This window comes from Protomyctophum parallelum, assembly GCF_964188405.1.
Source record: "Protomyctophum parallelum genome assembly, chromosome: 14".
Taxonomy (NCBI): Eukaryota; Metazoa; Chordata; class Actinopteri; order Myctophiformes; family Myctophidae; genus Protomyctophum; species Protomyctophum parallelum.
Window position 1 is genome coordinate 30,623,354 of NC_139709.1, and position 17,383 is coordinate 30,640,736.

At 41.9% G+C, this 17,383-nt stretch overlaps 2 protein-coding genes across 3 annotated transcripts in view; one reads left to right on the top strand and one right to left on the bottom strand.

Moving 5' to 3' along the window:
- The window catches only part of pkn2a (protein kinase N2a), a 45,862-nt gene extending 37,652 nt beyond the window's left edge, over positions 1-8,210 (top strand). For both annotated transcript variants that reach the window (XM_083781190.1, XM_083781189.1), the window contains exons 15-23: positions 221-296; positions 382-473; positions 815-991; positions 2,851-2,913; positions 3,068-3,144; positions 3,534-3,676; positions 3,993-4,100; positions 5,439-5,519; positions 5,799-8,210. In XM_083781190.1, coding sequence (XP_083637316.1) covers positions 221-296; positions 382-473; positions 815-991; positions 2,851-2,913; positions 3,068-3,144; positions 3,534-3,676; positions 3,993-4,100; positions 5,439-5,519; positions 5,799-6,002 — 1,021 coding nt within the window. In that variant the 3' untranslated portion in view covers positions 6,003-8,210. The remainder of the gene's footprint in view (positions 1-220; positions 297-381; positions 474-814; positions 992-2,850; positions 2,914-3,067; positions 3,145-3,533; positions 3,677-3,992; positions 4,101-5,438; positions 5,520-5,798) is intronic.
- Positions 8,211-9,172: 962 nt separating this feature from the next.
- Positions 9,173-15,910, bottom strand: gtf2b (general transcription factor IIB). The gene is made up of 7 exons (XM_083781325.1): positions 15,855-15,910; positions 14,206-14,318; positions 12,314-12,447; positions 11,731-11,877; positions 10,990-11,119; positions 10,317-10,598; positions 9,173-9,858 (listed from the first exon to the last, which is right to left on the bottom strand). The coding sequence occupies exons 1-7, from the start codon at positions 15,869-15,871 to the stop codon at positions 9,725-9,727; spliced, it is 957 nt and encodes a 318-aa protein (XP_083637451.1). The 5' UTR covers positions 15,872-15,910; the 3' UTR covers positions 9,173-9,724.
- Positions 15,911-17,383: the final 1,473 nt, after the last annotated feature.

A 17,383-nucleotide genomic window follows, 5' to 3' on the forward strand; every position in this document is an offset into this window, starting at 1 on the left:
AAGAAAACATGGAGGACAGTATTACCAGGCATAAAATACATTTTCTTATGAAGCATTGTTTGCTTCATTTCAGTTAGGTTAGTGTAAAGAGACAGGAAACCAGGGGAAGAGAAAGAGACTGTAGAGAAGACTCAAACCCGGACCATACTGTAGGTCTATGCACTAATTGGCCCTGCCACCAGGCTGTAGTTAACGAATGTTGACGATGCTCTCCCTGCAGGGAAGAAGAACAGTTCCACTTCAGCCTTCAGGACTTCAAATGTGTAGCAGTCCTGGGACGTGGACACTTTGGAAAGGTACGTTTTGCATTGCAGTGAGGCGATCGAGTGATGTGACAATTAGAAGGGACTCTTTTTAAATGATCTGCCTTGCATTTCCCAGGTGTTGTTAGCAGAGTATAAAAGCACGGGGGAGATGTTCGCCATCAAAGCTCTGAAGAAAGGCGACATTGTGGCTCGTGATGAGGTTGACAGGTAAGCCCTGGGGCTCCCAGACAAATTACTTTGATCTTTATGTCAACATCAGAGGCAGTATATATCGTGCTCGTGTAACCCAAAGTATCTTTGAGTTCTAAACTAAAATGATTTGGAATCTAAATGTGTACAACTTGTTTTTGCTCTGTGGATTTATTAAGTGTTGATGGTCGCTTGAAAGATTGTTTATGACTTAATATGTACAGTCGCCGAGAGCCTTTGTGCTGATGCAACTATGTACGGTGTACGCATGTCTGCATATGTTTTCAGTGCCTGTGTATAAATGTTTTTTTCCCCATGCTCCTAAGACTAACAATGCCATCACCCGCTTCTCTTCCCAGCCTGATGTGTGAGAAGAGGATCTTTGAGACGGTGAACAGCGTGCGTCACCCGTTCCTGGTCAACCTGTTTGCATGCTTCCAGACGCAGGAGCACGTGTGCTTTGTCATGGAATACGCGGCGGGGGGTGACCTGATGATGCACATCCATGCTGACGTCTTCTCAGAGCCAAGGGCCATGTGAGTCACTGGGAGTTTAATAATAACCGAATAAATACATCTCATCTTGGTGTTCTTTGAGAACCACTGATGTAGGTGAATGGCAACTGAGATTCTTTATCGAGATAAATGCCTTCCCCTCTGTCAGTGTTGTTTTCGTCGACTAAAACTATGGCAAAAAATGTTCGTCGACTACCTTTTTACACTGACAAAAACTAAATGAAAACTAAGCCACGATGACTCAGACTAAATATATCGACAATTCTGTCAATAAATAAAAACTAGACTAAAATGCTAGGAAGGGACTAGTGGACAAGTGATCCAGTATAAGTCATTTTACACTTGGTTGCATGCTGAAAATAGCAGATCTACAAGCTCACGGCGCGTTGAGAGCTTGTAGAGCGACTATTTTCAGCAAGCGTAAAATCAGCCATTATGATGGCATCAAGGCCCGCCTAAATACATTTTAGTCGACTAAATCAACCGTAGATTTAGTCTACTAAAATCCCATGACATTTAGTCGACTAAAAGTAGACTAACACTAACGCATTCCAGGTGACTAAATGTGACTAAAACTAAATGAAAACTATTCAAGAGACTATGGCTAAAACTCAAATCAAAACTTGCTGCCAAAAACAACACTGCCCTCTATAGACCGATTCACAGAGGGGTGCCCTGGGCGCGGCCATTACTGAGGTGTAATCCATGGAGCAGGTGCTCCGTAGGCCAGGTGTAGCTAATCAGTGCTGCTGCACTCAATGGTACACCTCAGTAATGGCCGCACACAGGAAACCCTCTGTGAATCGGTCTATACTCTATAGACCGATTCCGTACCGGTTTCATGGTTGCAGCCTACGTATTTCCTGTAGGCGGACTCGACATAGCTGCGGGAGTAAAACCCTCACCAGGCGCACCTCTTCCACTACAGTGAACGGCAGAGTGACTGATGTTAGTTTGCCTCAAACTTTACTCCTTTACCTGCTTTTTTACTAACACTAACATTACAAAAATGCCCAGAACATCGAGATGAACCTGTGTAGTTTATGGCTGCTCCAACAGTAGTGGCAACATAAAAAAAAAAAAAAAAAACGGAATGTCTAATATCCACCTCGGTGGCGGAGACCAGAGCCATTGAGTAATGGTTGAGACAAAGCAGTGAAGGGTCCTGAAAGATACGTAATTTCCCAATACCCAATCTTTCTGTTTTATGAACACAAGGCTGCTGTATTTTATGCCTCATACTAAGCATTTAAAGTATGAGGTATAAAGTACAGCAGCCTTGTGTTAATAAACAGAAAGATTTGGTATTGGGTAAGACTTGCGTTATGTATCTTTCACTGCTTTGTCTCAACCATTACTCAATGGCTCTGGTCTCCGCCACAGCGGTGGATATTAGACATTCCGTTTTTTTTTTTTTTTTATGTTGCCACTACTGTTGGAGCAGCCATAAACTACACAGGTTCATCTCGATGTTCTGGGCATCTTTGTAATGTTAGTGTTAGTAAAAAAGCAGGTAAAGGAGTAAAGTTTGAGGCAAACTAACATCAGTCACTCTGCCGTTCACTGTAGTGGAAGAGGTGCGCCTGGTGAGGGTTTTACTCCCGCAGCTATGTCGAGTCCGCCTACAGGAAATACGTAGGCTGCGACCATGAAACCGGTACGGAATCGGTCTATAGACAAATCCACAGAGGGTTGCCTGGGTGCGGCCATTACTGCACAGCAGCACTGATTAGCCACACCTGGCCTACGGAGCACCTGCTCCATGGATTACACCTCAGTAATGGCCGCGCCCAGGGCACCCCTCTGTGGATTTGTCTATATGATGCGGTTCCGCTGATTCCTTACTGAATTATTTTCTTGTTTATCCGTCCCTTGTGCAGATTTTATGCAGCTTGTGTTGTATTGGGACTACAGTTCTTACATGACCATAAGATTGTGTACAGGTAAGATGCCAACCCAGTGGATTCATTCATTCCCTTCCCCCGCACATGCATGAAGGACAAGTTGAGAAATAAGTTAAGACATTCATATACGTTGAGAAATTCATCTCGCTGTTTGACGTTGATCTGTTTTTATGTTTCATATTGCAACTTGCAGAGATCTGAAGCTGGATAACTTGCTCTTAGACACAGAGGGCTATGTGAAGATAGCGGACTTTGGGCTCTGCAAAGAGGGTAAGGTGGCAATGTGCATTCGTCTAGGCCAAAGACCTGTATTTGCTAAAGCAATCTGTATTCTGGGCAATTGTTTTAAAACTGTAACCATGAAAGTCACTTCTAGAAATAATACTTTTGAGTTCAAAACAATAATGGGCCCTTTTAGTAAAGTATGGGTGCGTTCGGATATGTGCACCGGTAGTGCACTCACATATTAATTTGTATTGCACACTGCGCTATATCTGAAAACACCTTACTGTATATGTTCAGGCCACCTTTACACATAGATTTCTACACCAGTTTCCATATGGTCTCCAGATATGACCGAACACAAACACTGTGTCCCCGTTAAGTTAACATTGAAATGCGAAACATTTAATGTGGGATATTTCCCTCATTCCTGTCAGGAATGGGATTCAGGGACCGCACCAGTACATTTTGTGGCACGCCAGAGTTCCTGGCCCCAGAGGTTTTGACCGAGACATCTTACACGCGTGCTGTGGATTGGTGGGGGCTGGGCGTTTTGATCTTTGAGATGCTGGTTGGGGAGGTAAGTGGACGACACCTGTCTGGCTCTCAGCTTCATGAGTTATCCCATTTTGGTGTTTCATTATGTTATACTTTAACTATTGAAAAATAGCAGATCTACAAGCTCATAGTGCGGCGCTATGAGCTTGTAGGTCTGCTATTTTTGAAAAAGCGTGAAAATGTAGTGCAAATCTATTGAATATATATGCTTTCAGAAAATGTATGAGAACGACTGACATAGAAACCTTTATAGAATCGACCTCTAAATGGGTTATACGGCTCTGAACCGTTATACGGTTACGTATTACAGCAAATATACAAAACTCTCTCTCTCTCAGTCTCCTTTCCCCGGCGATGACGAGGAGGAGGTGTTTGACAGTATTGTCAACGATGAAGTGCGCTACCCACGTTTCCTATCCACCGAGGCCATCTCCATCATGAGGAGGGTGAGTTTAGTCCACTGAAAATTAGAGGTGCATCAGTTAAACAAACCAATTGATTTAATCCATGATCAAGAATAATGGATTTGAATAAAATTATCGATTTTCAAATGTACTGAAAGTTATTTTTGCACTATTGTATGTATAAAATCTCAATGTTCGATTAGAGTTTGTAGCGCGGGTATCCAACCTAGCGGGTACCAGGCTTTTATTGGAAGTAGGCATTATTATAAGGAGGCCTATATTTGAACCCAGTAAAATGTCTACTACAGTATGAAATATACAGTGCCGTTTTAGGTGGACATTCACTGTTCATTTCCAGCAGAACCTCCAGGGTGGTTCTGCTGACGCTCCGTTCCGGAGCAGTGGCCTTTTTTTGCCGAAAAGTGCAGATCTACAAGCCCGAACAAACACTTTTAGCTGCGCGGTAGTACGCACGGGACGTTATCAATTTGTTCCATATATGGAAACAGAAGTATAAAGACGGGGGCAAGTCACAGCTATCATAGTAAACACCGTCCTCGTGACTTAAAAATGATTTAATTTTTTTAAGAGTCGTGTTGCAGTATTTTTGGCATTATATTTTCCTTATTTGTCTCTGCTGATGTTTATTGTGGGATCTATACAAAGGTGTATGCACTAGTTCTCTGCATCGTATGTCAGCATGTTGAGCTGCACTTGCATTGTGGTCAGACTAGACTGCTTCATTCCATTACCATCAATGTAATCTACTTTAAAGATGGAGTGCCACAATTTTTTAATTTTTCCAGTTTTTCATGTGTATGAGGTGACAGTACTTAATTAGACAGACTGGAGTTGTTTTTATGTGCAATTGTGTATTGACTTTGTATTTATTGTTTCTTCCTGGAGGCTGAACTCTTGACAGTCAAACGGGCCAATGAAGTAAACAGTAATATAGTGACACCACACTATCAGCCCCTCCCATAACCCCTCCCCCTTTATCATACAACTACAGCTGTGGGTGCGGCTTTAGTTCAGGTGGATCACCACCCATCACCACCCACCAGGCATACTTAATGAACTGGTGGGCGTGTCCACATAAAAGCATGATTTTAACAAATACTGTACACTTTTTGGAAAAAGTTCTTCCCCCTTATATTGTAATAATACCTGATGATCATGTTTTAGGGTGGAAAAAAATGGTGGCACTCCATCTTTAAGGAGACCGGGGTGGTGCTTGAGGGGGAGGTGGGACCAGTTGGATTGGGCCATAACTCATAGTGCGCTCCAAGCAGACTAAAGCCAGTTCTCAGTTTGCATAAGAGGATTTTACCGTGTGTGGTAAATGTTTACTGTTCTTCATCATCCTGTCTTTTTCCACAGCTTCTGAGGAGGAGCCCAGAGAGGCGTCTGGGGGCAGGAGAGAGGGACGCGGAGGAGGTGAAGAAACATCTCTTCTTCAGGGTGAGTTTCTATACAAACGATCTCACAATGCGTCGCGATGCGACACATTGTGAGCTTGTAGCTCGGCTGTTTTCAAAGGATTTTTATACATTTGAAAACATGAAATGGGACATAATGACTACTTTCTACTTTTGGTACTTTTTTGATGCCAATACTTTAGTACTTTTACTCAAGGTACATTTCCGGACTTTTAATTGCAACAACAACAGTAGTTCTACATTGCCGTATTGGCGGTATGTAAAACATGCGAGCACTTTTTTTCCCCCCCCACCACTACAGAACATGGATTGGAACGGACTGTTGGCCAAGAAGGTGAAACCGCCGTTCGTGCCGACCATCCAGGGAGCCAGCGACGTCAGCAACTTTGACGACGAATTTACCTCAGAGGCGCCGATTCTCACCCCGCCCAGGGAGCCGCGAGTACTCAACACGGACGAGCAGCACATGTTCAATGACTTTGACTACATCGCTGACTGGTGTTAGCTCTCCTGACCGCTCGCTCACTCACGCACGCACACATACATGATAATCAAATACATGAATACACAGGCATACACACACACACACACTGTGAACCAATCAGAGCAGCGAAGACTGTAGCTCTCCCCCCCCCCCCCCTTTTTTTTTTTTTTTTTTACATTTCCTCTTCCCTGCTCAAAATGTCGGGAGGTGGGGTGAGGTGTGCAGGGCAGTGAACATCCACCCTTCAAGGCCTCTGGGGTACTGCTCTGTGCCATTACAACGGACAAGCCATCCCACCTAGCCCAACGGACAACACACCATGTTTGTTTTTTTTTAATCGACATGAAGAACCTTTTTTTTCTTTTTTTTCTCTTTTTTTTACAAAAACAAAAATAAAATAAAAAACACACAAAGCAAAAAGTTGCTTCTCTGAGGAACTTGGCAGTGAAAGAGGAGGCAGAGTTCTTCTGCAAGTGTTGTCTGACCACTGAGAATGTTTTCATATGAACTCCTTTAGTTCGAGGAGACAACAACACAATCATTATTATTATTCGTCACTGTTCATTGTATTTTAAAATAGTTCTTTTTTTTTTTTCTTTTTTTTGTCTGTACAGATTATATTCATTCATATATTTTATTGATTTCTTTTTTTTGTGTGTCTCTTTGGCAAAGCCCTCGCCATAGCTAAAGGACTTTAATATCTCACTGTATGGTTGATTTGTCTGCCATGGTCATGAATGAAATGATTCGATGAATTTGAAGTGCTCAAAGCATTAATGTCACTGAACTGGCACAACGGTCAACTGCAGCGAACATCTTGACTACTACTACTGCTTCTTAACTTGAAATCCAAACGGAAAGAAAAAAAAACACTACAGTTTGTTTCGTGTACTAGTCCAGTCTAAAATGCCTATTCCATGCTCCGACCTTTCAATGCTGTTCCAAATGCTGTCATCTTGTTCACATGAATATTACAGCAACTGTACGTGTGAATACAAGGACCCTTATTATTATTATAGTGCTATAATAGTATAAAACAATCCAGTGTTACATGTTGGTTAAAGATATTGCTATACTAAACCGCATCATCCTGCAATCAGATTTGCTTGATTTCATACAGTACCAATTATAATTGAATCTGTCCAACATGAGTAATCCCTGACAAGTGTTTTAGAGAAGGTAAAGTGAAACTTCTCCCATTACAATTTACTCTCCAATTTACTCTCCGATGCCACCTAGTGGCAAGTTGCCGAATGCAGTAAACTGCACAGAGAACAAACCCTTATTGAACAACAAATGAAGCAGTGTGCTCTCGTCTTCTATCCTCAGCTTCTCTTTCAACGGAACGTCGTTTAAATTTCCTCTCGATACCTCAGTTTACTTACGCCACACAGTTACAGCTTTACTACCAAAACCCAGTCATTTGGTCCTCATTGGAGGACATGGGAAATGGTGCTAATAAAAAATATCAGCTGGTCTGTGAACCCAGTGCTGGGTTTCCCAAAAGCATCTTAGTGCCACGTTCCTTTGTAAACTAAAGTGCTAAGATGATTTATTTCAAAAAAAAATTATTAGGAAACCAGGCTAAACTCCGTGCCAGTGAGTGCATTCTATATGTTGGTCAATTTGAAAATTACAAGTACTTTAAGTACTTAATTGGTTTAATTGTCCACACTGGCACAATAGAACCAATTGTATTGCCTGCCACAAGTGCAGACCCTACCAAACTGGTTCTTTGAGGCATTAAGATCTTTCAGTAAATGGATGTATTTTACTATTTTTAATTAGAAATTGATCCAGAAATTGTGCAGACCTGTTGATATGAATCACTACAGGGGGCGGGGCAGGGTATATATGTATATGTACACACAATTAAGCTGAAAGCACTAATTTTATCAATAGTTTTTTTTATATATATATATCTATGTTTAGCATAATGATGAAAATAGATTGTACAAAGTTTTTGTTGTCTTATCCCCCCTCCCCATTGCTTATGAATGGCTGCGTGTGCATGTTGGAACAAGAACAAACGAGATCTTTTTGGATGGTACACCAATAATGAAGTCACAAAACTTGCTGTTTCACCCTGGTGTAATAAAAGAAGCAGTCATTTGTTGCCTATCATGAATGCACAAATTAAACACTTAAATAGTGGTGGCATTGGTGGGTGGCTTTTGTATGCATCCTTTGAATTGAAAAGAGTGGTTTTATCAACTGCTTTGCAAATGTAGTGTTTTGGTCCCACCCTTAATGTTAGGGTTACTTTATTTTTTGAAATTGTCACACGAAGCCCTCAAAATATATTTGTTGCCATCGTGAAAGCTTTAATCAAGAACGATTCTAAATCAGCTACCTGTGTGTCCCATGCCTTCTCATAACTTTTTTTAAGAATTTGAAGGTTTTCAGAAAACCTTAAATTAGGTTTGAGAAAGCATTTTTAGAATCAGCCTCGTCTAAATGGGTTAATAAAAAAAAAAAAAAGATGTACAAGCTCAAAGTGATCCGCTGTGAATACTATTTTTGAGAATCAATTTTCTTATCTACCTTTCTAAATCCCAAGCAATCCTCACTGATGTCATCCCCATTTTGGACATGCAATAGGTACCCAATGTCCATTAAATACCCCATCTTCAACTGTACAGCTTAGGTGGTTTGTGACCACAGGTTGCATTTCCCATCAGTCCGTCACATCCATCAGGGATGGAGATCCCTGATGTCATCAATATTAAGCCCATATAGAGAACCCTGACTACATCTGACGTTAGATCTCCATATATGGAGTCGACCTGTTCGATATGTTGATCTGACCTCATCAAACCCTGTACACTCAAGACACGCTGCATATGGCCAGTACAGAATTCATTCCATATGTTGATCTGACCCCCCCCCCCCCCCCCCCCCTTTGCCAAAGCCCCAGCAGTCGGCTGTCACCCAGGCGGATATGTTGATCTGACCCCCCATGCCAAAGCGCTCGCCCAGCAGTCTGCTGTCACCCAGGCGGATATGTTGATCTGACCCCCCATGCCAAAGCGCCAGCGCTCGCCCAGCAGTCGTTCGTCACCTAGGCGGATGCGTGCACGGGACTCTCAGGTAATATGCATGCTTGTAATAACCATAGGTAATAACACATCAAGGAAGAGCCTTTTCAAGCAAGAGTTAAACTGCAGTAAAGATCAAATGAATAACGCCAGTGTGTTTTCATTAAACAAAGTTTAATATTATTCAAACAGGGAAATGTTAACCATTAATTTAGCTATAATGCAAACAAAATGGAACCTGGTCATTTTCCTAAAAAAAAAAAATGTAAAAAGTATGAATCCAGCGGCAGCCTAAAATTGCAAACACCAATTACACTTCCTCACTTGGGACATATATACAAGATATATACACTCAAATGAAAATACTGTAAGTACAGTCTGCAATCTGTATATTGAAGCAATTGGAATGTGTGTCCTCTGTATTCCTGCAAAGAATTGCCTCGACAAAGTCGAAAGTCTTAAGAAAGGAGGGAAGAGGGATGCCTGGTGGCTCAGTTAGTGCACAGACCATTATGCTCCATGAGAGCGTGAGGATCCAAGGTCGAGTCCGACCCCATCTTTTCTTGCATGGCTGTCTCCTCTCTGCCCTTGGTTTATCATTTGTCTACACTGACCTATCTTAAACAAAGCTTGAAAATGCCAAAAACAAAGGGAGGGAAGGATAAACCCCCTCAAATCCACAATTTTCTCAAAATCTTCCAGTTTTCACAGTTGGGGCAGTTTGTCCACAGGCGTGTCAAATTTGAAGTCTGTAGGGAAGAGGTCTGCGGCGCGGGGGTAAATGAGCCGATAGGACTGTCTGATTGTGACATCCGCCACACCGGCAATGTCTCCAATCTCTGTAAAGATATCAGAAACAAATCACACCTTAATGCAACAGAAGCTCTGCTTATGGTACATGATTTTGATAAAAGATATACTAGTGTGTATATCGTTGCTGTCGAGAGGAAACCATTTAACTATTTTTTTTATTTTTACGTCTGTTTTGAAAATATTGAACCACTGAAAAGTAGTAAAAAGCCTTTTGGACAAAACCTCTCAACTCCATTGGACCCTCAAACTGTCTGCTAAAGCAGCTAGCTCCACCACCTCGCTCCCTCTCATGGAGGTAATTGACAATATATAAAGTCACAACACCAACTTTGATGAGGCAGTATTGCTTTGCTTTCAAAATATACGGTTTTCTTAATTTCCTAAAAATGTTATATTTTGTATTTCTTGAAGAAATTAGCTGGTTTCTTCCGGACAGGCGACAGCAGAGATATACTGTACAGTAGTATACAGTATATATACCCACCTTTTTGAGTCTTCTTCTCAGCCGAGGCCTGGGAGGCCATGTAGATGGCGGCTGCAGCTACAGAGATGGGGCTCCTGCCGGGCACCAAGTCCAACTCCACGGCCTTCCTGGCGATGAAGGTGGCGGCCATCTGCACCTGCTTGGGCAGGCCCAGGTTGGAGCAGAAGCGTGACATGAAGTCTCCTGTGGTGATGAGGTCCACGCTAGTCTCCAGCGCCTTGAGGATGAGCTTAAAGCACCGGCCAATCTCCTTCTTCGAGATTCGGGACACGGCACAGATCTCTGGAGAGGGGCAGAGTAGCAATTGTGACTCGTCGTTTAGATGAAAGGTAAGCATAGACAATTAAGTGTTCCACGAATCCATTTTGTGTGCGGAAATGAACATCATTGTGCCTCAAAACATTTACACTGTCAAAAAAAAAAATCAAAAGCAGTGACTTGGTTGATTGTTTTTGCCACAGTAGGCGACCCAAATGGCTTATTATAAACAATTCTGAGATGCACCTTCAAAGCTAATTTACTGGAAAATAGCAGTAAAAACAGCTTGCCGACTTCATACACAATGACAAAATAAATTACAAGCAAACGCATCTTTGCTTGGTTTTATGGCTAATCTAAAACAACCAGCTTAAGTGCTCCTTCAACTGATGTTCTTCAAAAAGATTGGTCTGACCTTTAAACGTTCTTGGAACTCCCTCCTGTCTGCAGGCTATGTAGAGGCAGGCTGAGGCAATGGCATCATTACTCCGCCCCTTCAGGCTCTTCTGTTCATAAACTTGCTTGAATAAATTATTTGTCCGGTCCTGTGGAGGGAAACATATCAGTTAAACATTATTATAAGTAATTAGTAGGTCATATTCACAAAGCAACTCCACACAACATTTTCTAGACACAATGTTCTACTATGGCAGACTATGGCACGCACCATAAACATCTTCTAAAACCTAACCTACGTTTTCTGAAAAAATAATGATGTTGCTACATGTGGAACATTGGAAGATTAGCCGAATCAAACATGTATAGCTCAGCTCAGTGGCCTTGTGGTTAGAGTGTCTGCCCTGAGACTGGGAGGTTGGGGTTCAATCCCCGGCAGGGACCCAGTGCCTCCCTGCTTGACACTCAGCATCAAGGGTTGGATTGGGGGTAAATCCCTGCGACATACTAGCATGTCATGTCCAGGGGGTGTACTTGTACAATAAGCTGCCTCACGCTACAGAAACAGGAGATCGGCTCCTGCCCTATGGGCCTCATGGCTACTTACTTGCATGTATAGCATTAACTAATGAGACAGAGGTAACATCCACTCTCAATACTGAGAAACGGGCCGTACACAACTGGTTCATATAATATAGTAGAAAATAATATTGTTATACTTTTTTACTACAGGTCAGACTCAGTACGCTTAATATCTTACTATAATATTCCTTGGTAGGTTGATGCGGTCTGCCATGGTGGTAATCTCTTTGAAGGCATTCAGCATGGCCCTGTCTGAGCTGCTCATTGTGCGACGATTCTGATACTTGGAGTTGCCAAACTCGTCAAAGCTGGCTGCACCGGTTCCCTGCAATGAAAATACACAAATTCACAATACAATAATTGTCCATCTACATTATTTTTTTTATCATACCCGTGTGAAGTCTCATGAACTGAATTTATGTGATTGGTTAGCAGATTTGTTCGTCTACATAATTACATATGACGTACATTTTCCCGTAATTGTCAATGGCCCTTAATTGTGTTGCCACAAATTTAAGTCATATTTGGCAGACATTTAATTTCTTCTTTCATTGTCAATGGCAAATATTGCGACGTGTGGGGACAAAAGCCAAACAAATTTATTTCTGTGCTGTGCAGAATCCACATACAGTGGATTGTGCAGGTTTTCCATTTCCAAGAAGTGAATGTGACGTTTATTTATTGATGTTTTATAATAAGTAAGGGACAGGTCTTATGACAAGACACGAAAATAAAAATGTATTAATTAATTCGCCCTTCACCTTGCTGATCATGGTGGTTAGGTCACCCCCATTGAGCAACGGGTTCTGGGCGTCTCCCACTCTGGATGGGTCTTTGGTGGCTTTCTCGTTGGTGAAGGTCCGCCATTCTGAACCCACGTCGATTACACGGTCGCCTATGGAGAACCATCAAATAAACCAAATTATTAATCCACTGCCAAATTTGTGTTTGTCATGTTGGATCGGAATGCTATTAAAGGCAGCTTTGCACAAACAAGTATTGACAGCTTCTCTTGGTAAACCCACAAGTTTAAACTTTAAATAAAAGCATTGAATTCTCACCCCAAAGAAAAACAACAGTGAACAAAACAAACACACATTCAATATAGGATCAATAAGAGTTGGAAATAAAAAGCAGAAAAATAAGAAATAAAAAGGGACAAAAACATGACGATACAAAACATCCGTCAAACAGTATTCTGGCATGTCCATGATACATCCATAATCTGCGTTACAGCACATCAACCTATCCACGTCAGTAGACCTACAAAACAACATTCCAGCAGACCTCACCATATCCTCACTCAGTTTCTGGATGAATTGAAAGAATGGACCCCATATCCTCCCAAAGCTATCGGAAGAACCATTTAATGAGAATCAAATCATCTCCAATTCTAGACGATACAAGATGTCCCTTATCCAGCGAGTGTGGGAAAAGATTAGTCTCCTAAGCTAATAGAGTGACACAAGCCAAAACATTCTTCTCTGGTTTAGAGAGTGAGGGTATTGATGAGAAAACCCCAAACAGATCGTTGCACAAACTTCAGAAATGACCCACAAATGTCGATCCGTCACAAGTCACAACTCAAAATGTAGTATTGATTCATATGATAATTTAATTGATTTATTTCTATATAGCACATTTCAGGAGATTTCTCAGTTGAGATTTCTCTGTCTTCTCTGCGGAAGTACCAACTCAGTGAAGTGAATCAGTTTCAGTTTTGCCTTTCCAGCCAAAGCCCATTTTACAGTTCCATTTTCAGTTCTATTTTGGAGTGTCTTTCAGTACCTAGAAAAGCTACAGTCTGAAAGGCTTATGTATTATTATTTATAGACTCTAAAATCATTTAAAAAAGGGACGAAAGTGGGAGATATGGAGTTAAATTTGCATTATATTTATGTTAACTGTATATTGTTGGTCCTCCACCTGACATCTGGTCTAGCTGGGTGTGGTTTAAGCTTTACACCTTGGTATGAAGGCCTGTCTTAATCAACTATTTTGCACATCAATGGCTTTTGTTCTGACCAGGGTGTCGGTGAGACTGTTCCCAGCTGGGCAGCGTCTGTATCGTTTTCATTGTTATGGTCATGTTTATCTGTGCTCCTCCTTGAAGGGAACCTTCTACAACCTTCTACAAGCTCATAGCTACGAGCTTGTAGGTCTGCTATTTTTGAAAAATCGAAGAACCACTGACATAGAAACATAGCTTTTTCAGAAAACTGTCAGGATGTAGAAGACATTTTTAGAATCTGATCTCAGGTCAGAATGGGTTAAGAGATGTAACAGGGACTCTGGGAGCTTGAGGATACACAGGCAGAGAGGTGGGCTGAGTGAGAACCGGACACGAGAGAGGCAGGCCAAGCCAAATAGACATCATGTGAGATGATGTTGCTTGTTGCTCTTCTTCCAAATAAACTTCTAAAATATGATATGCATTCACCTTCCAAATGGACAATATATTATTTCAATTATATATATACACAAGTCACAGGTGTCAGGTGAGCGAGTCAGAATGAGATGCTACATTCACACATGAAACTACAAAAGACTAGATGACGGGAGTTGGAGGGTTGTTTTGTTTGCAGGCAAATAAAACAGGGGAACATTTTTGAGACATTGAAAGAGATGTTAATGGAGATAAACCATCTCTTACCGACTACAAGGCCACACTCCGGGCAAATCATGTCGCCTGCTCTGTAATCCTCCACCAGCAGCGCATCAGGGTGGTTGGGGCACTGGACCTTTGGAAGGGGCATAGCATCTCCGCTACACAGAAAAGAAAAAAACAATATAGGCATTATTAACCAATTAAAATCCTCTTATCAATCTGGCCGCAACACTGCCCTAAACATGTAGTGTTGTTAGTAGGAATAAATACAAACATAAGTGGACTAAGAAAGGGGAGGAGCCAAGTTACAGTTCTACACAAATAGGAGCTGGTGCCCCAGAGGCAAAAACAAAGGAGAAGATTGCTGTCTCGTCAACAATCTATTACAGGGCAAAATGTATGTAAAAAAAGCATACTAGTGCAAAGGTAGCCCTACAAGCAGGTTCCGAGAGGGGCTAGTGCAAAGGGAGACTAATCTTAGTTCGTTCTCATTCAGAAAGGGAACTTTCTTTTGTAGGAGCTACAGGAAGTCAGTATTTCACGTCGACCTAGCTGAGGCCCAAGGTGAGTTGTTAAAGTTGGCTTGAGCACTGTGTCAAACCCCGAGATTGTCTCCTTGTAAAGAGAGAAAAGCAAACATTGTTAAAGGCCACCACATCCGTCCAATGCGTCCATCATAGACCGAGCCCCCCCACACGCACACTTTCAATTCAAAGGGCTTTATTGGCGTGAGAAAACATAAGTTTACATTGCCAAAGCAAAACGTGGAACGACACAATCAAAACAAAATGTATGTACAATTGAAAGTCAGAATCTCTAGTATATCTATTTCAATCTCTCTCACTCACTCTCTCTCTCTCTCACACACACAACAAATGAACGCTACTAAATGCATTTTGGTCTGTTGTCATGTCTGTATTCTGTAAAAGCTAACGGACGAAAACAAAACCCGTGATGATGTGGCGAAAGCGAAAGGCGTCTTGCATCCATTTTGGCCAAGATTAAAAACTGAACTGGTTTGTATCAATACTCTACTGGACTACGTTAATTAATATAGAATTGCAATTTGTACTGAATCTATTGATCGTAGTCAAGTGAATCTACGTCTGACGGTAGACGTCGTAAACGCTACAACAACACAAATTACCACATACAAAGTGCTACAGATTTATACAGAATCCTAGTAAGGTGCCGGGTCTTTCTCGTAATGTTGCCTTCAAATCTTTGATCTTTAAAGGATCTAAAAGTATGATCGCAAGTTAAACCAGCTAAATGTGCTGTAACCGACCAGAACAAACATCCGCCCTGTAAAATATGTTAGCTAAAGGGCTACACATAGCATCACGAAGCTATAGATCATATACAATAGTTTACATTAATGTCAGTGACAACCTAGATCTGACAAGTTATTACATTTATGAAAAATGGACGAGACGTGAAGTAAACCGACGCCCATAAGTCAACGTAGACGTTGATCCTAGAAGATAATAGTCACTTCTGCTCACAAAAGCTTGATAGCATCTAAAGTGCTCCGACCGTAACGTTCTGGTTTTAAACCAAAACAGGACGACATGTTAGCCGTTAGCACTGGTCTATTTTTGTAGTCTAGAATTAGAGCTTCACAAACACTAGTACACTACAAACAAACAATGTCAATGTGTTAGAAAAAGAAGAGTTGCTGCGATCATACACACCGGCTTGTCGACGCCATGTCTACTCCTTTTCTTTTCTGCAAATTTAACACACAATGGTTCCTTCTACCTCTATTTATAACTTTTGTCAACCACGTGACTGCAGAAAGGACCAATGGGGCTTCTCGAAAGGACGGCGCGACGCGATGAGCCTGCTACGTCCGTAACCATGGTAACGCCCGGTTGCCTCTGATCGGACCATAAATATATATAAGAAAGAAAATAAAACAATATTATATATATATATATAAGAAATATTTTTATATTATGTCTATGGATTGGCCTACCAAGGTTTCTTCCACTATATCACTGACTGCATGCACCTCTTAATTGTTTGTCTTGTTTTGTATTATAATATTGTTGTACCCAGACGGCAGAGACTCCTCAAGGACTCAGAGCAGCAGTCATACCCGGACAGAGAGCTCTAGTCTATAGGGACTCAGAGCAGCAGTCTTACCCAGACAGCAGCAGAGAGCTTTAGGACTCAGAGCAGCTCACTGACATTTTCATGTGAGGACCGCCCTGTGAGTCCCAACCCAGAGGTTGAGAACCACTGGTTTATATCACCAGGGGCACGTAGTGGCTGGTTGTCACCTTCGCCACCCCGAGGGTTAATGACTAAACCATTTTTGTAGTGGTTAACATCTCTTACACTAAGTTCTTGCGTGGTTTGCATTTGATTGCTGATATACCTCGTCATCCCTCACAATTATGATGTCACTATGATGTCAATTTACAATTTACAATTTAGGCATTTAGCAGACTCTCTTAATCCAGAGCGACTTACATTAAGCAAGAACAAAAGCATGGGAATACATCACATAAAAGCATTTATCATGAAACATGCGTAAGCTAAGAAAGTAACAGTGGAATATCTATATAATGAAACTATACATATATACTACTATGCTATACATTATGTACTATGGCGTGCTATACAATAGTGCTGTCTACATAACATGCTATAAGTCTGTATCAAATGCTATCTAAGTCTACGGAAGTGCTATCTAAGGGGGTAGGGTAAGTGCTATGGGCCATGATGGAGTCTGAAAAGGTGGGTTTTCAGACTACGGCGGAAGATTGGGAGTGATGCTGCAGCTCTGATTGCAATGGGAAGTGCATTCCACAGTTTTGGAGCCAGAAGGGAGAAGAGTCTGGGACGTGTGGAGCGTTGTCCCGGCGTTTTTAGTGAGGGTACTTCCAGCTTCCCGGCGTTGGCTGATCTGAGTGCGCGGGAGGGTTTGTAGGGTTCAATCATACTTGCAAGATATGGGGGAGCCATACCTTTGGTTGCTTTGAATGCCAGCATCAGAGTTTTATATTCTGTGCGGGCTGCGACCGGGAGCCAGTGAAGGGAGCGGAGCAGGGGGGAGACATGTGAGAATTTTGGCTGGTTGAAGACCAAGCGAGCTGCGGCATTTTGGATCAGCTGGAGAGGCTTAAGTGCGCATGCTGGTAGGCCAGTAAGGAGGGAGTTACAATAGTCGAGTTTTGACAAGACTGTTGTCTGGATTAGGAGCTGGGCTGATTCC